The sequence below is a fragment of the Salmo salar genome, chromosome ssa15 (assembly GCF_905237065.1).
Source record: "Salmo salar chromosome ssa15, Ssal_v3.1, whole genome shotgun sequence".
Lineage (NCBI taxonomy): Eukaryota > Metazoa > Chordata > Actinopteri > Salmoniformes > Salmonidae > Salmo > Salmo salar.
The window spans coordinates 74,588,439-74,608,449 of NC_059456.1; the positions used below are offsets into that span (position 1 = coordinate 74,588,439).

The 20,011-nt window shown below is 42.4% G+C and overlaps 1 protein-coding gene across 5 annotated transcripts in view; it reads left to right on the forward strand.

Moving 5' to 3' along the window:
* samd11 (sterile alpha motif domain containing 11) overlaps positions 1–20,011 on the forward strand; it is an 89,961-nt gene that overhangs the window by 7,383 nt on the left and 62,567 nt on the right. For all 5 annotated transcript variants that reach the window (XM_014146020.2, XM_014146019.2, XM_014146018.2 and 2 more), the window contains exon 3: positions 8,118–8,293. In XM_014146020.2, the coding sequence (XP_014001495.1) occupies positions 8,118–8,293 (176 nt within the window). The remainder of the gene's footprint in view (positions 1–8,117; positions 8,294–20,011) is intronic.

The following is a 20,011-nucleotide window of genomic DNA, read 5'->3' on the forward strand; positions in this document are numbered from 1 at the left end:
ATGCTTGAAGATATGGAGAGTGGTACTCAGTAATGTGTTGTATTGGATTTGCCCCAAACATAACACTTCATATTTAGGACCAAAATGTAATCGCTTTGCCATATTCTTTGCAGTATTACTTCAGTGCCTTGTTGCAAACATGATGCATGTTTTGTAAATGTTTTATTCTGTACAGGCTTCCTTTTTTCACTCTGTCAATTAGGTTAGTATTGTGGAGTAACTACAATTGATCCATCCTCAGTTTTCTCCTATCACAGCCATAAGTCACCATTGGCCTCATGGGTGAAATCCTTGAGAGGTTTCCTTCCTCTCCGGCAACTGAGTTAGGACGGACACCTGTATCTTTGTAGTGACTGGGTGTGTTAATACACCATCCAAAGTGTAATTTATAACATCACCATGTTCTAAGGGATAGACAATGTCTGCTTTTATTTGTATTTTTACACATCTACCAATAGGTGCCATTCTTTGCGAGTTATTGGGAAACCTCCCTGGTTTTTGTGGTTGAATCTGTGTTTGAAATTCACTGATTGACTGAGGGACCTTACAGATAATTGTATGTGTGGAGTACAGAGATGAAGAAATCGTTCATAAATAATGTTAAAAACTATTACTGCACACAGAGTGAGTCCTTGCAACTTATTATGTGACTTGTTAAGCAAATGTTTACTCCTGAACTTATTTAGGCTTGTCATAACAAAGGGGTTGAATACTTATTGACTCAAGACATTTCAGATTTTTATTAGTAATTCATTATTAAAAATTCCACTTTGACATTATGGGGTATTGTGTGTAAGCCAGTGACAAAACAATCTAAATGTAATCAATTATAAACTCAGGCTGTAACACAACAAAATGTGGAAAAAGTAAGTAAATACATTCTGAAGGCATTGTATGCACACGCACGCACAGATGCACACACATGCACACACAAACACTAGCACACACACATGCACACGTAAACACACAAACACGTAAACACACACACGCACGCACATCCATGTTAGGGGGTTGTGGGGAGATTACTCATTATTATTATTATTATTATACATCCCTGCCTCCAACAACAGTCATTTTAAGGTGGTTGAAACTCAAAGAGCCATAGGTTCCCATTTCAAAATCTGATTTCCGCTGTGATTTTTGTGTATATTTCAATGTATTGCACATTGTAACCAAATCAAATCAAATCAAATTTTATTGGTCACATACACATGGTTAGCAGACGTTAATGCGAGTGTAGAGAAATGCTTGTAACCCAGTGTGACACTGCCAAGGCGTAGCAGTAGACATTCATTTGATATATGGACTAGAGTCCGTAGTTATTAGGGAGTGATCCATATTAGTGCCTTTCTTATATATAAGACAGGAAGAACAGGAAGTTACCAGTACAATACCAATATAAGTTGCTGTAGATATTGTACGAAGCACGGCCATGTTCAGTTGCAAAACGTTCTCAAACGTTGCAGATAGAAATTCCATGAAGAGAGCCGACGTGATTCCTTATTCTATGTCGGAGAGACATGTTTGTTCTACATAGCATATTTATATTTGAACGTTCCAAAACGTTGCGTCCTGCTGAACACACCCTTGGTTATTGCTTTGATATGGCCATTTGTTGGGGACTTTCTATTGGCTGAGTGCCACTGTGATGCTGGGGATAAGCAGGGCTGACGCCTCTGTGTCCCTGAACAGCTCACTCCCCGCAGGGGGTTGGAGTGTGTGTGTGTGTGTGTGCATGCGTTTGCACAAATGTGTGTATGTATTGGCGTGAGTGTGGTGGTGCTGTATGTGTGCAGTGTGTGTGTGCAGTGTGTGTGGGTCTCTGTGTGTGTCCCACATGGCACTAAGGCTATGCTACCATGGCAACCACAGTATCCATCTTTAGGGAAGGAGTGATGCATGGTTCAGGACTCTAGTGTGTTTCTTAGTCAATTGGCCAAATTAGAGAATAACTGAGTCTCTAATGATTTGCTTATTCACTAGGGGCCTTGCATTTTGGGTAGCCTTAGTGTTAGCAATCAATACTAAAAGTGCAACTTATTGGCAGGCTTACAAGTACTGTAACACACTCCCTCCCTCTGTCTCACACACACAAACACACACACACACAGGCGTGCACACGCACGCACACATACACTCAACATAGCCACTTTATATATCTATGAATAATTCCGTCTGCAATGATCCATTATGCCAGTGAATTAGCCATTAGCCAGTGAATTAGCCATTAGCCTGCACTATCAGTAAGAGGCTAGATGACAGGACCAGAGATTGACAGGGAAAGTGAAGTCTCTGGCCTCGATCAGAGCCCCTATATACCTTGCCTTTCTCCTGTCTTGTCTGTGTGTGTGTGCATGTGTATGTGTTTTTCGGTGGGACTGATGGAGTTAGCTAAATAAGGTGGACTACTCGTCTATCAGTTGTTTGCAGCTGATGATGACATAGCCAGCAGAGATATTTATGGAACTTCTCTCTCCTCCCAGTATGTGTACAGACGTCTGACCTCATATGATAGCATAGTGGTCGAGGGGTCTCTTCCTCTTTCTGTGGGGCCTCTTCACTGACGCTACACTCTTAGAAAAAAGGGTTCCAAAAGGGTCCCCATAGGAGAACACTTTTTGGTTCCAGATAGAACTCTTTTGGGTTCCATGTAGAACCCTCTGGGGAAAGGGTTCTACATGGAACCCAATAGGGTTCTACCTGGAACCAAAAAGGGTTCATCAAATGTTTCTCTTATGGGGACAGCCGAAGAACCTTTTTAGGTTCTAGATAGCACCTTGTTTTTCAAGAGTGTAGTCACTCAACTCAGTGTTTCACACATGCCACAGTATGCAGAGTAGCGTGATTGAATGAAAGATATATGCTATAATGCTATAAATACAGCTTTGCGTAATTTGATTGTATACAAAATTACAGACATTGGGGCGGATATGAAGCCTTCTCAGACACATATTTTTGTTTTATTCTGCAAAACTCAACCTTGCTGCACTCAGCTTTCTCTCTATCTCCCTTAGACACCCCCTCCCTGCCTCTCCCCCTCCCTCTGATTTTGTCTGGGGAGAGAATGGCAGAGTCGTTACCTGTCTAAAGTTCTCGCACGGCTGCCTTGGCGGGCCTATCCAAACACAAGAGAGAGGCGCTGGCACACCTGGCTGCACCGCCACTAACCTCCCACCACCGCCCCTTCTCCCCCTCCCTGCCTCTCGCCCTCCTAGACCCCCTTCCCTCCCTCCCTCCCACTCATCCCTCGTCCTGCTCCACTGGGCCGCAACCGCCCGTTCAGCTCAGCGTGTGGGGGCCGAGGGGTGGGGGCAGAGAGAGGAAAGGGAGGACGGTGTGTGTGTGAGGGGGGGAGGGGGGTGTTTGGTTGCATGCCTGTCCTTCCCACAGTGCTTTCTTCCCCCACCAAAAATATTATTCTGGCCATGAAAAACCAAGTGTTGCCTTGCCACTACGTACCCCCCCTCCACAAACACACACTTTTATCACACAGTCTTTTCCACTATTAAATATAGTCGGCGACTAAGCATTTATAGATGTGCCGTATGTACAATATGGTGAAAAGGAGGTTGTATGATTTGTGGGAGGGGTTGTATGATTTTAAATCCCTCCCTCATAATGTGTCTCTAATGTAGCTTCTAAAGTCTGTAATGTACCTTCAGAATTGTAGCTTACTTTAGTGAGTGGGTGAGTAAGACAGAGTGGAGGTCAACATAAACAGAAAAAGGAGTTAAGTGCACACAAACACGTCTGTTTGGCTCTTTTTTTTACTGGACCTATGTGAGCGTGGCAATGACGGCCCTTTCCTCCTTCCCCTCTCTCTCTCTCTCTCTCTCTCTCTCTCTCTCTCTCTCTCTCTCTCTCTTTCCCTTTCCCTCAACCCCCTGTCATCTCCTAACTACCCCTCCCCCTCTGCCAGTCCGTGCGCCAAGTCCCCCCTGCCTCCGCACACACACGCGCACGCGCACACACACACACACACACACACACACACACACACACACACACACACACACACACACACACACACACACACACACACACACACACACACACACACACACACACACACGCTGAGAGGTAACGGCAGACAGGCGCGTGACTCATTAGGCATTCATCCCCCAGGGAGAACGCTGGGGGGGCGCGTGCGAGAGAGAGAGAGAGAGACCGCTGCAGCTGCAGGAATGTCGCGGGCGGCTACCACTGTGTGTGTGTGTGTGTGTGTGTGTGTGTGTGTGTGTGTGCGTGCATGCTGGTTTGAGCCAGTGGCAGGGTACAGCACCTTTTAGGAAATAAGGCAGGGAGAAAAAAATAACATTAATAGCCTTTTCCACAGAGGCTTCATTTAAGGTCTGGAATAAGCTTAATAAAAAAATACAACATTACTGTTTGTCAGTATTGTTTGGCATTAAATATAGGCTGGGGTTTTGATAAAACAACAACAATAACAACAGGATCTTTCTGTAGTTTTAGAACAGTTATTCTCTCCTTTTATGAATATATACAGCCCATGTTACTAAAGAGACCGGTGTGTGTGTGTGTGTGTGTGTGGTGCAGCGGTGGATAGCCGACGCCACCTTGCAGTTAAACACACACTTTGGTCGGATAAGTGGTTTTAGTGAAATTACAAAAGCTTTTTGGGAAGAATTCCAGCCACAGTTGTTGTATATGATACTCCTACTTTGTTGAAGCCTAACCTGTGTGTTTGTGGGTGAGTGTGTCTCTCTGTCGGTGTGCACGCGAATGTGTGTGTGTGTTGTTGGTGTGTGATGTGAAATACAGATTTCTTGGCTGGCGGACTTGGACCGTCAGACAGAATGTGTAGGAGGGGATATTCATAGAGGTGCTTTTAGTGTATTGTTTATGAAATACTTTTTTCCATGGCCAACAGAGGGTTGACCACACAGTAAGGCCGCCTTGAGTGTGTGCATGTACTTAAAATAAATACAAATGTAGTTGTTTCAACTAATTATTCCAGATCCTTTCTTTTGTTTACTAAACTTTTCGGTCCAAGTGATACTCGAACTAAAGCAAGTTAGTTGGCACAAAATGAGCTCCAACTTGAAAAAACGAGGCAATAATTCAGTCAACTTAAAAAGCCTTTTCTCAACTTGTTTTTTGTGTTTTTCTCAACTTGTCGCATATGTTTATTCACTAGGAATTATTATTTGGGCGTCTTACCGGAAAAAGGCAGTGGAACTAGTTACACACAGTGCTTTTAACATACAATGTTTTCAATTTACATGCTGTATTTGACGCACATGATTACATTGTGCATGTTCATTTGTACAGTAATAATTATTCAACATGTCCTCACCTGGGAGTTGAACTCATTCCGATCTTCCTGCTACGCCACCATGTCTGGTGGATGAACATATGAGACAACTTGAGCAAACACAATTTTTAGTTGACAGAATTTTTTTAAAGTTGGAGCTAAGTTTGGGCCAACACTTTTTTTTAGGTAACACTTTGACTGAAAAGTTGAGTAAACAAAAAAGGCTGTGGAACCAGTTACTTATTAATAATAATTACTTGAAACAACTAGCTTTTTTTTTTACAGTATGTGTGTGTGTGTTAACATATATGTTTATACATGTGTGTATTCACTACTACTTCTCCTGTTGATGTGTGTGTTTTTGTGTGTGTTTATTATGATTGTGTCTTTTTTTACACTCCTACGTGGACTGCCAGGGGTGTGTTTTGTTTCATGTTTTGTTTTCGAGGGCCCTCCTCCGCGATGCGGAAGTGTTGCCGGAAACAGTGGGAGCCCACCCCCAGTTCTGCGTCAGTGCTGCTAAAGAAAGGATAGGGGGTTTCCAGGGCTGGCGGTCTGGGTATGTCAGGGCCATGTGGGTGGTTGTCTACACACGAAGCCACAATCTCTGTGCTTCTTCCTAGGCAGAATATTCCAGTAGGCCAGCACACGATGTCCGCTTAGTAAAACCCCTCTTTACATGCAGGAACAGGTGTGGTATGTGTGTCCATGAACAGGTGTGTGTTTGTATGTATGTGTGAGAGAGCGTGTGTGAGTTCACAAGACAGGTGTGTGTCTGTCTTATAGTGAGAGAAATCCACAGAGAGAGAGAGCATACTCCATACCTCTAGTCCAAGTAGCTAAGTCAGAGGAAGTCGAGCGGGAATAGAAGAAAACTCCTCCACTGTCCTCACGCAGTTGAGAAGATCTTATACAAAGGTACTGCTCTTCACAGATCTGCCTGTGGAAAGAAGAAAGGAAAAACACTCTTTCGGTAAGACAGAAAAATAGATTTTTTTTTGTTGCAGAACTATGTGGCCCTGCTCATCCTGAGGGATGTTTTTATCTTTATCCTCCCTTTTCCCCCCTCACTCGTTTTAATGTCTGCCACTTGAGAGCCTCCAGAGGGGCTGCACCTGTTTGCCTCTTGGCTAGGCGCCCCTGCCCCAGCCTGCCACTCATGTCTTCGCCCCTTGTGGGATGGAGGGAGAGAGGGAGGGGGGACGTTTGCATGTGGTGGAAGGGATAGCTGGAGGGCTCGGAGGCGTCCGGGAGAGTAGAGTGGAGATGTAGGCACTGCGAGAGCGAGAGGGAGGGAGAAAAAAAGAGCGACAGAGAGAGGGAGCGAGAGGGTGGGGATAGAGAGAGCTATAGTGTTTCAAAGCTATGTCCACTCTCTCTGTGTTTATCTGTATTGCCTTTTCTCCTTTTACTCAAATTCAATTATCTCTTTCTTTCCTCCTATTCAGTTTCTCTCCCCCCTTTCCTCCCATTCTGCCTCTCTCTCTTTCTCTTTTTCTCCCCCCCATATTTATCTCTATAGAGCCATGTTAATCTGCAGTGACCTCTTCAGGTCACATTAAAGGTCACCCAGCTTCACTCCCAGAACCCCTCAGGGCCACACTCCTCCTTTCCTTTCGCTCCGCTCATTAGAGCTTTGTGGCCCAAAAGCGCTGAACACACCAAGCATAATCATTTCCTGTCCTCCCTTTGCATGACCCCCTTATCACTTAGGACTCTGGCTATGGTAAACAATGGTTGTTTAGGCAATCCCCCTATTATGATTTCTGTGGTAAATTTGATAAGTATGTCTGTATTGGGGTATAATTTAAGTTGAAACATATTCTGTGTCATTGCTCACATCTATAGTTACAAAAGATATCATATAGTAGGCCTATATATGTGTCAGTGGTGTCTCAGCCAGAACATGAAGCCTATTCTTCAGGAAAAGCATATGATTTTGGAGAGTAGTTTTTCCCTTGTTTCCTGTATGGAGTCTATCCTACTTTTAGTCAGTTGAGCACATTTCAGTGGGCTTGTGCACCAGTAATGGCTTGATTTTTCAAGCACATTGCGAGGACCGTTGATCACACGTGCCAGGTTTCCCATTTCAAATACCAAAAGGTAATTTTGGGGTGGAGTTTTCCTTTAAAATAGTAAGTACATTTATCACGTTTTTCTCCCCCTTGAAAAGTAAGTACTTATTGACACCCATATTAGATAGCAATAAATTACTTTCTTATCCTTTGATATCGTCTTTCTTTAATCAGTCTAATCGTGGTGGCTTTTTTAAGGTGTTAATTTTTCTTTGGTAGGTTTGTTTCATGAATAGCCTCCATATTTGTACTTAATAATAATAATGATAATTTTGGAATAAGTTATTGGAATATTCCGGTCATACCAATAAAGCTGTTATGTTCAGCTATGGAGCTTGAGCCCATGTGGTACTTTCTACGTTCTTAGTATTGCCTCTGAATAATGCTAAATGCTGTTTAGGAAAATGTATGTATTGTAGAACAAATGAATCTCATATAATGATCACTCCTAGTATAAATGTATGCTATTGTGCCCGTGACAGCAGAGCATTGATTTCTGTGTATGACTGATGGGGAATATTATGGTGGCCACTGCACACCAAGTCAGATGTTTAGGGTGGAGGAGTGCTTCGAACGCTAGCTACTAGCATGTTAGCACGTGCTTATTGTTAGCATATTAAGCACGTGCTTAGTGTTAGCATGCTAGCATGTGCTTAGTGTTAGCATATTTATCACATGCTTAATGTTAGCATGTTAGCACGTGCATGCTGTTAGCAACAAACTGGAGAACCGCATCTCTAAGAGCTTCTTTAACCATTTTCCTGTAGAATCGCGGGCGTTTGGCGGAGAAGCGCACCATCCCCCTGCCCCCCAACCGTGTGCCCAAGAGGGAGCTCTCCTCCGTCTTTAGCAGTGATGACAGCGAGGGCAGCGACCGCGCCAGCGGAGACCATGCCCACATCAAGCAGGAGGATGAGCTGCATTACAGTATCATGAGAAAGAGGTAAGGTCTGGAAGAACTCCTGTGTCTGAATGATGTTGGGATATATAAAGAACTCATCACCTATGATCTGTCCATTCCCAACCTGTCTCAATTCATTGCTTTAAGTGGTGTACAAGCTCTGAGCTTACAGAAAGTGTTGTGTTGACATGTAAGACATGTATGTTTTCATGCTTATCTTCCTTGCTCAGTCTACAGTGCAATGTTTGAGTCACTGAAACACTTCCCACTGCTGTGCAGTATTTTGGTCTTCATAGAGTTGAATATGCTTAATAACCCTTTATAATACTAATAATGCTCTAAAGTACAGGATAAAGTGAGTGCAATAAAATAACTAATGTTCTCCTAATTTTGAGCTGTACCCCCTTTTGCCCTCAGAACAGCCTCAATTCGTTGGGGCATGGACTCAAGGTGTGGAAGGCGTTCCACAGGTGTTCCTAATGTTTTGTGCACTCAGTGCATACAAATGGCCGCGTGATAAGCCAGAAATAACTAAAGAACCAGCCCCTTCTGATGGTGGATGGAGACGGTGTGGTCTTTTACATGACAACGATTAGGGTAAAGTAGGGCTTGAAGAAAGGAAAATACAGCACTGAGGCAGGAATGAGCTCTAAAGCGTTAGCTACTGCTTATGAGACCATGATGTTGCTTTGCTGCTACTGCTGTTGTTAGTATTGTCCATATACAGTATGAGAAAAATACTTATATCAAGCCGTCTCTTCTAACACTTCTTGTCCCGAACATCTCAAAGACTGAATACCTTTGCCATAAACTGTGTTTCAGACATCAGTACCACAGGAGCTTCAGATAATTGTCGGAAAGTCATCTCAAACAGACGTTATGGGTAGTTTCACCTCAGTGAGGATTTTTCCTGGTGCCAAAGCTGTACATCACTCTCTTTTCAACTCATGCCAGGACCGGGTAGAAAATGAGCAGATAATGCAGTCTGTCACAGTACGCCAGTTGTGCTGTTGCACTAGTTTCTCAGCGTTTGGAATAATCTCAATAATCTCAAACATAATAGGGAAATAAAAGTCACAGCTATCCTTTTTTTGATCCTTTATTTTATGCTTAATTTCATAAAATAGGTGGTAGGGATTAGTAGTAGTATTGTTGTTATTCGTTTTGTTTAGTATTGGTGCCAGGTGTCAGTTGGATAATGTTGATGGTTATTGGCATCTGGCTACAATATTTGTGTTTATTTATTTTATTTTTATTTCACATTTATTTAACCAGGTAGGCAAGTTGTGAACAAGTTCTCATTTACAATTGCGACCTGGCCAAGATAAAGCAAAGCAGTTTGACACATACAACAACACAGAGTTACACATGGAGTAAAACAATATAGTAGAAAAATAAGTCTATACACAAAGTGAGCAAATGAGGTGAGATAAGGGAGGTAAAGGCAAAAAAGGCCATGGTGGCAAAGTAAATACAATACAGCAAGTAAAACACTGGAATAGTAGATTTGCAGTGGAAGAAAGTGCAAAGTAGAAATAGAAATAATGGGGTGCAAAGGAGGAAAATAAATAAATAAAATAAATACAGTAGGGGAAGTGGTAGTTGTTTGGGCTAAATTATAGATGGTCTGGTGCAGTAATCTGTGAGCTGCTCTGACAGCTGGTGCTTAAAGCTAGTGATGGAGATAAGTGTTTCCAGTTTTAGAGATTTTTGTAGTTCATTCCAGTCATTGGCAGCAGAGAACTGGAAGGAGAGGCAGCCGAAGGAGGAATTGGCTTTGGGGGTGACCAGAGAGATATACCTGCTGGAGCGCGTGCTACAGGTGGGTGCTGCTATCGTGACCAGCGAGCTGAGATAAGGGGGAACTTTACCTAGCAGGGTCTTGTAGATGACCTGGAGCCAGTGGGTTTGGCGACGAGTATGAAGCGAGGGCCAGCCAACGAGAGCGTACAGGTCGCAGTGGTGGGTAGTATATGGGGTTTTGGTGACAAAACGGATGGCACTGTGATAGACTGCATCCAATTTATTGAGTAGGGTATTGGAGGCTATTTTGTAAATGACATCGCCAAAGTCGAGGATTGGTAGGATGGTCAGTTTTACGAGGGTATGTTTGGCAGCATGGGTGAAAGATGCTTTGTTGCGAAATAGGAAGTCAATTCTAGATTTAACTTTGGATTGGAGATGTTTGATGTGAGTCTGGAAGGAGAGTTTACAGTCTAACCAGACACCTAGGTATTTGGAGTTGTCCACATGTTCTAAGTCAGAACCGTCAAGAGTAGTGATGCTGGATGGGCGGGCAGGTGCAGGCAGCGATCGGTTGAAGAGCATGCATTTAGTTTTAAGAGCAGTTGGAGGCCATGGAAGGAGAGTTGTATGGCATTGATGCTCGTCTGGAGGGTAGTTAACACAGTGTCCAAAGAAGGGCCAGAAGTATACAGAATGGTGTCGTCTGCGTAGAGGTGGATCAGAGACTCACCAGCAGCAAGAGCGACATCATTGATGTATGCAGAGAAAAGAGTCGGCCCAAGAATTGAACCCTGTGGCACCCCCATAGAGACTACCAGAGGCCCGGACAACAGGCCCTCCGATTTGACACACTGAACTCTATCAGAGAAGTAGTTGGTGAACCAGGCGAGGCAATCATTTGAGAAACCAAGGCTATTGAGTCTGCCGATGAGGATGTGGTGATTGACAGAGTCGAAAGCCTTGGCCAGGTCAATGAATACGGCTGCACAGTATTGTTTCTTATCGATGGCGGTTAAGATATCGTTTAGGACCTTGAGCGTGGCTGAGGTGCACCCATGACCAGCTCTGAAACCAGATTGCATAGCGGAGAAGGTGCGGTGGGATTCGTAATGGTCGGTAATCTGTTTGTTGTAATGTGTAATGAAATTGACATCAGATACCTTGTTTTACAAATGACTATTTACTGTATACAAGGAAATCTTGATGTATTTGCATTAGGTGAAATAAGATATAAGAAATAAGAGCTGGGAATGGAAAAAATATATATATTTTTGGATGCAACTGTTTCAAAATGACAGATAATACATTGAAGCATGTTGTTGTGAATGTGGATCAAAGACCAACAATTTACTTTTCAAAGCTGAAATGTTCCTTAGTTGTGAGTGGGGGAGTAGTTATGAGCCTAATATTGGGTAATGGCGGATGGTGTTTGGCGGTTAAATTAGAGTTGGGTTGTCATCGCACACTGTAGGCCACTCACTCAAATGCACGCACATGCACACCCACTCGCTCATCCGAAAAAATACAAACACAAACACACACACACTCACACAGTCATGTTCGTGGGGAAGTCACCCCATTAAGATGAACCAAATGAGTGTGTAGTGGGGTAATATTTTATATATACACATATTATATACACCTCACCTGCAACTCATAATAAGACTATGCAATTAACAAAGTCCATTAAATTCATTATCTGACTCCATAAAAGTGATTTAGCAACATGCAAGAGACTATAGCTGAGCTACAGTAATAGAAAGGACAAACAAGAACTAAGAATTGTCTATACCAAAAGCAAATATTTAATTAACATTGTAAAATGAAGGGATTCACATACATTCCAGTCATTTAGCAGATGCTCTTATGCAGAGCAAATAGGGTGAAGTGCCCAAGGGCACATCGATAGATGTTTCACCTAGTCGACTTGGGGATTGAAAACAGCAACCTTCCGGTTACTGGCCCAACACTCTTAACCACTAGGCTACCTGCCTCCCTGTACAATACAAAAGCTTACATTACAAAGCATTACAAGGCATTATTCTAGGCCTGATCAGAGAGGAAGAGAGAGAAGTCATAGCCTGAAAGGCTCCTAAGGAGGAGAGAGCGAAAGAAAGAGACAGTATATGTGACCGACCGGCTCGATCCGGTCTTATGTAGCAACATTTAAAATGTTTTTTTTTAGGTTTTACATTGGATAAAAGTAGACTCAGAGCTAGAAAAGTGTATATAATACACTGCAGTTCAGGAACAAGGGGAAAGTAATTCTGCTTTGAAAGTTGATAAACTTGTAACCCCACTTTTGAGAAAATGGCCCTTCAATGTTTTTGGTACACCAACTGGGAGAGCTCTTCTTTGTCTACACCCATTCAGATTCATTCACACCCTCTAAAGCCTGAGCCCCACCCATCTCTTTAAGGATTCACATGTGAGGCCATGTGCTAAACAGAGTAAGGTAATGTAGTAAACAACCAAATATTTCAAGACTAAAAGGGGTGAAAGTAGTAGGCCCAGCCACATTTAGCTAAGTGGATGGGTCACCATTGTCTAGACATGTACACATGTTCATGAAATACAATAGATTGTAATCACCCACAGACACACCTGGCTAGCATGATGGGTCAGGTAATCATCTGGTATTTTCGACATGTAGCTAGCTAAACAATGAACCTAATGGTTATTTTAGGACAACTGGGATCTTGGAAAAATATGAGGTCAAATCATGACGTCAGTGATCTTCAGGTCGGAAAGTCGGGGCTCTAGAAAGAGGTCTGAGTTCCCGAGTTGGAATTCCGAGTTGGAGGACCGTTCAAAACTATTTTTCCCAGTCGGAGCTCGTTTTTTTGAACGCACTGAAGTCGGAGATTTCTGAGTTCCCAGTTCTAAGTTCAGTTGTTTTGAATGCGGCAATAATCCCAACCCATACTACTAACAATACAAACTGATTGTCATAGCTAGCCACCATGCATGTTAGCTAGCGAGCCAGCGAACTAATGTTAGCTAGCTAGCTAACAGTATGCTTTCATTTGCAATGAAAATAACTTTCTGACAAAATTAGAAACTTATAATATCTGAAAATGAAATTAGCTAGACTCCCTTACCCGTATACATGGATGAACGCTTCTCTCTCTCTATCACGAATGCCATGGTTGTCCTTAGTTTGAGGATGTAATCTGGAGACAGGTGTTTTATACAACAGCCTTCGGTGTGTTCTCTTTTCGACTCCCTCTGCATATTTGCAATCAAATGCCAGAATTTTCTCCATCTCCTTAGCTATCATACTCTGCTTCCACCGGGAATTCCACTGATTTCAAGTATTTTTCCGTGACAACAACACTGTTGATCGCCGTTTCAGAAAACTACAATTTATGGTTCAATTAAAATATTTGTACCTAAATCAGGGATTTCCTCATCGTCTGATTCATTTTCAGAGTCAGAGAGAATCAGCATGGCACGATCATCCTCCAGAAAGTGACGAACAGTAGCAACACTTTTGCCGTTCTTCATGATATCTTTCAAAAAAGTAGCGGTAGAAAGGATTACCTACACATACTGAGCAGCTCATGTTATAGACAGAAGCACGCTACATGGCAGACCAATCTGAACTCCTCGGCATGTCCAGCCCATCCATTATCTCAGCTAATAATGGCTAGCGGGAAGCTTCCTGTCTTTTTCCGTGGCTAAACCAACTACACTCTTAATTTAACAATTTCATTTGTGTTTACAGATGGCATACAAGTTGGTATTAAGGTTCCAAAAAACGCATTTTGAAAAAAAAAATTATAATTACGTTCAAATGCCTCTGCTGTGAAGTAGTGACGTGCAACATATGCCTATTTTCCTGAAAAGGCTCACATATCTCACCAGCACAGGTGAGGTGACATACTCCACTTTTGTGTGTGCTATGCTAGTCAAATAGAATCAAAGGAATTGGGAATAAAAATACCCAAATCCTGTTTTTAACTTTTATCCACATAAAATGTGTGTTTTTTTTTTGCGCATGCAAATATGAGGAACACAAAGAGATTTGTATCGTTTTGTTGCCAGCCAAGCTTGTCAGAAATGTTAATAGTATCTGCTCGTTGACTTCCTCAGTGAAACTCATTTTAACGCTCACTGCATGAGAAGTGACTTGTGCAATCTCATTGAAGGAGAAGATGTTGCTGTTGCTGCCTTCTCGAGACTGGTGTGTGACATGGAGGACAGCACAGCAACTGTAAAGCTTTAAATGGATCCACTAACCTCATTAAAGAGGCTTATTTCCCCCCCTGACACATGCGCCGCTCGCGTGTTAAGATGATAATGAATTTAAAGAACACTTATGACTAATATGTCAGGCTTTTACCCTTTAAAAGGCGGCGGACTCGCTGGAGCCACAGCTCCGATCTGTCCCGGGCATCCGTCTCGACCCTACTTTACTCCAAATGCAATGGGTCTGAGCAAAAGGGATAATGGGATGTCCAATCAAGGAAATCTGATTTCTATTGACCACAGACCCAGTAAGTGAGTCGTAGAGGGGTCTTAACAAATTGGATTTGGTCAATGGATGGTGAAAAATACAGGATGCTGTCCATACGTGTGAGTGTGTCTATTCTCTACCTCATCTATTCTCTACCTCACACATCATCAGGATTCTCGCTAACATTGTGTCACATCGCACTTGGGTACATCCTGCAACATATTCAGTTGTGATAATTATACTATGTTATTTTCATCTTGATGCAGAAAAATACCTGATTAAATTGAAAAGCATTGTGGTATGGTCCACTTGTACATCAATTTAGGGTTTCATCAGGAGTTTACTGTTTTTGTGACCTCAACTCCCTTGCCAAGTTGCTTCATCAAGGTTAAAAGAATATTAAAGTGAAATACCTTCGACCTATAGACCATTTAACGTTCATTCATATTTTCCTTTCAAAATTACAAAAATATTTGAAACAATCAGATATTGACCTAGCACTTTTTAAATGGTTTGGATGTTACCGCGTGGACGTGCTATAACACAGAGGAATAGGCTCTTGGATCAGGCTAAGGTACTGTGGCTATGTAGTAACAGGATTTCCTAGTTGTCAGAAAGGTCTTCGGAGGTGTTGTCATCCTTGAAGAGGACTTGTCAAGTTCATTAGAGAGCTCTATATCTTTTAACCGGATTAATGTTAATGGCCATCGGCTTTACAGGTGATTAGTTCAGTAGGCCCACCAGAACAGTGCGGAGAACTGCGCATCGTTCCTGCTGAGTAAGCAAAGAGTGCCCGGGCCACTTTAGAACCCGGCAAACCCCCTGTGGCTTGATTGAACCAGGACAGAGAAACCGGGGGAACCCACTCAATGATTAATGGTCCAACCCGACGCATCTGGAACAAAAGTTAAATGTCTTCGATGTGTGGGGTAGTCCCTCTCTCCCTTAACTCAAACTGCAAAGACACAACCAGGGAATAGGGAGGAGACTAGATTCTGATCAGAAAACAAATACCATAGAAACAGAAGCTTCCAATACAGCGAGACAAAGGTGTTTAATGATTAGTCAGATATTCAATCGTTTATGTTGTTGTTGCATGGAGTGGCTTGCAAGTGTATTGAGGCAATCGGTAATCAAATTCGTCACTAAATATTTGACGGTGGTAGCTTAGGTGTCTTATACTCAAGGGAAAACAAAGCCTACCTGAGTATTGTTTGAGTTGGACGTCATGTAGATAACAAGGTTTTGACTCCAAAATGCTGAGGGAGAGGGTTAAATAAATTCCACCTGCTGACGTCGGGCTTTTAGGTGGCACCCTCTGGAGAAAAAAGCCACACAACACATACGTCTATAACCCTGGAAATCTCACTAAGTCGTGCGTTTATGTAATGTTTTTCTATTTCATATATACAACGATACAATTATTCCTATTTCAAAAGCAAAACGTTTCCCCCATTTCTTATTGAAGGGAAAAGAGCAGTATTATTTGTGTAGTATAAATGTCTAAGTAGATTACATGGGAGGAAATGGGAGGAGGGAGGCTGTCATGAGGGTGGTGGTGGCAGGCCCTTCCGCAGGGGAACAAAGAGAGAGAGGTAACTGTACAAAGCTGCCATACCCATTTCCACCAGGCATAGCCTTCCGCGAACTGCCGGATGCTAACATAGCCACCACAACATTACGCTGTGACTCTGTGTAGGTGGAACTAGTTCCTGCAAGGTGTCCAGGCCCTCTCTGGATAGCAGAGATAACTTTTCATGTGCAAGGTGCTAGAGTTTGAACCCAGGGGGAGGGCCAACTTGCACAACCTCTACTAGCATAACGATACCTGACAAGGCTGGTATGTACTGAAGTGGAATTTATTCACTGCATAAATTAGAATTTTGTCTTATGTCATTTTTTTGTATTATAGAAAGAGAAAATGTAATTGTTGTGAATTTATTTATGTAGATGCAACAATAATGCTCGCTGAGGGGTAACCTCAGCTCCGCAAAAATAAAGTTTGTTGGAGGTAGCATTCCTTAAAACCAGTAGGTGAGACTGAAAGATGTGTGTTTACAGTTGTGTAGTGGAGGAATGGGCAGACATAGGTATGAGCCCTATACTCAGTTATAGCATTGTCTTAGAATTGTCCAGACAGTTTTCTTAAGTTTCATTTTTTAGTCCATCAATAGAGGTTGGCCTGTGTCTGCTCCTCTCCTTATAGACAGCTATTTGCTCCTAAACCAAAAGCTATGAATATTATAATAGTACTGTATGGTTCATGTTGACATTGTATCACGTATGACATACGTACAGCTAACAAATGCTTAGGGTTAACCTTTCTCTTACTCCTTTGAAGTTTTCCTCTTATGGTGTTCTTGGTGAATTGTGTCTAAGGTTAAAGCCAGCAAGGGGACATTATGGCGACAGAAGAATTCCTGAAAAGGGCTTTCACCGAAAGCACTAATTAGTGAACATAAAGTTTTTTCAAGCTTTCTGAAGAAAGGCTGAAGACTTATTTGCTCCTTTCACACCGCTTCTCCATGGCAACAGGGTTCCAACAATCCAATGACAGATTAGGAGGTGTTTGTAGCAAGAACAGAGTTTTCCACACATGGAAGTTGAGAATTTGTCTTCTTACTGCGCTTGCTGTGTGTGTGTGTGTGTGGGGGGCAAGCAAAAGATGCTCAGGAGTCACTGTCTCTCCATTTAAACATATGGAGGGTTGTACCTTAAACAGGGGGCTGTTCAAAAACGCTGTTTGATTATGTACTATAGGAAACCTACCCTCGTGCCTTTTTTAGGGTTTAAGTCCTAAAGAATCTTGTTCTGTTTTGAATCTATGTCCCTGTTTTGAAGAATTGTTTAATCGAATCCCAAATTATCATGGTCATTGGACCCATACGTTTACTTTGTAAAACGTAATATCGCCTCTGCACAAAGTGACAACTCAGTCTATAGTTAATATTAGATAATAGATCATAATAGATCATAATCGAAACAACATCTGATATCACATAGGACCTTTGGGAGAATATTTGTTTTGATCAATGATATAACATACATCTACTAAAATAAACATTGAGATTAGATTCAGACACCATTTTCTGGCTCAGTTTAGCCTAGGTAGAAAACCACATGGCAGACTCTTTTATTTCATTGTACTTTCCTTTCTCTCTGCAGCCTTATCGACCCCATATCAGCTTCTGTAAGGAACAACAGGGAAAGCCCAAGAGATATCCTGGCCTGTTGTTATTTATTTATGTATCTATTTCTGGATTTATTTATGACTCCCTCTTCTTGCTATGCTACAGTTGCAGGCTGTCTTTCCATCCAAATGTGAGCAGTATACGAACACAAGTCTTTGTCTGAAAACAAAACATACAATTTGTCGAAATCCATGTTTTTGCATTAAGCCTAAGTTTCTTTCACAATTGTTAGTTTCTCTCAAGAAAATATCTTATTTACATTCAGAGAATGAGGATAATTCAGCAATGGTTATTAAAGCGGTCTCCTTTTGAGCTCTCCCTTTGTATTGGCATGAGCCTATATCACATGGTAATATTTAAAAGTGAGTCAGGGCTGGCTTGAGTAAGGGCTGTGGATCACCTGCAGTTGCAGGTTGGAGCTGGCTGTGTGGTCTGTTTGTTGTCTTGAGGTTGGAGGAGGAGGGAGGGCGCTGCAGTAGCAGCATACCTGCAGGCACCAGCTGTTCCAAGCAGGCTGTCTTCTCTCCGTGTGTGTCCCAAATGTCACCCTATTCCCTATAGAGTGCACTACTTTTGACTAAAGTGCTCAAGTAGTGCACTACAGTACATAGGGAATAGGGTGCTATTTTGAATGCAAGCTGCCTCTTTCTACACCTGCGTGACAACTCCTCTGCCCCACCATGGCAGCTGTGCGCGTTCCCCTTCCATCCCCACACCCCCAATACCCCTGTCTGTCAATGCGGTCTCAGTCGTGGTGTCAGACATGGCATCGGGGTGCCCAGACTGCCAACCCGTGCCAGCCAGTGCCAGCTCTCACGATGCCCTCCAGCTTTGTCACCTCGGCTCCTCTTTGACAATGTCACAGCGTGGCACCGTGGGGGTCACCCTCCGCTATTCTGGTCCCATGCCAGGAGAAGATGCTTTTCATGGCATTTGGAGAGTGTGAGTAGTGTCTCCTGAAGTAATGTCAGAGCAGCAGCTGCCATCTCCCTTTGGAGGAAGTTCCAGTAACTTTCCCATTGAGCCTTTTCTATGGGAGCTATTTTCTGTTTGGGTCCTGCTGTAGTTCATGAGTTTTATAACAGCTTATGGGTTATTATTAATGCTTATGGTCAGTGTTATACCACGTTATAAGTCATTATAAAGGATGTTATAGAGCATTATACGTACTAGGTTTCCATCCAACCTTTTTATGCAATTGAATGACATCGGATAAAAAATGTCATGACAGGCCTGATGGAAACAGAACATTTTTAAGTAAACTTTCCAAATGTTGACAAAACTAAATATGCTAGACAAGGTGGGATCTTTTTGTCTTGGTAAAATGAATTATACGAGAAAATGTCGGTGGAAAAGCTTTTATGCGCAAATATTGATAAAATAACCATCATATTGAAGTAAACTTGGAGTCAGGCGATGACATGGTGTGGTCCTCCCACTACGACTCGTCGGGAAAGCATGCAGTTTATTAGGCTACAGATGAAATAAATGATGATGAACTTCACAGGGTGGTAAAAGTGTAAGGTGATGAGCTTGAAGCTCCTTTCCAATAAATATCGGGGGTCATATTCTGGTGATTTATTAATTGTTACTCGGCTGCCAGTTGACAAATAAAAATAATCTTTCCCTTTTGTTCATAGTAATAATCTCATCGTGTAGGCTTTTGGTGCGCTCTTGCCAACTGCGCGCAGACAGTGCTGTTGGCTACAGCGCACATGCCAATACCAGGGTGGGCACACTCGCTATATGAAGCAACAAAAAAAAGTAGAAAACACAATGGAAACTTTTTATTCAGTATATGGGAATTTAACCGCAAAATGTATTTTTATGTGCAATACATCATCATGTACATCCTTTTATTCGCAAGAAGTTAATTTGATTGGAACACATCTCTGGTGGGAAAATGCGCATATTGTTTTTATGCAGATTTTAGAATATCCGAATTAATATCTGATGGAAACCTAGCTACTGGCTAAACTCACAACAATGTTCTCTAAAAGTTTTATTTATCTTTTGATGAGTAGATTTCGAAGCTCATTGGATTAAATGGATCCAGTTTCTGATTCTCAGATTCTCAAACAATAAGCAATGAAAATAACCTCCTTTCTATGCTGTTTATGAATACATGTAGTGTCCATAGTAATCCATGTCAAAGTTACCTTGCATTAGGGCCTGGCTATTATAGTAGTAGCATCTGGGTCATGGTGTCTGTCTGTCTGTCGGTCTGCTGGTCTGTCAGTCTGTCTGTCCTGTGGGCTGGACCAACTGAAGATGATTAGGGGGGTATTGAGCAGTTTAGGGATGAGCCGAGGATGAGATGATTGTCTCCAGTGTGCGGCCTGGGTGATAAGACGGCAGCTCATG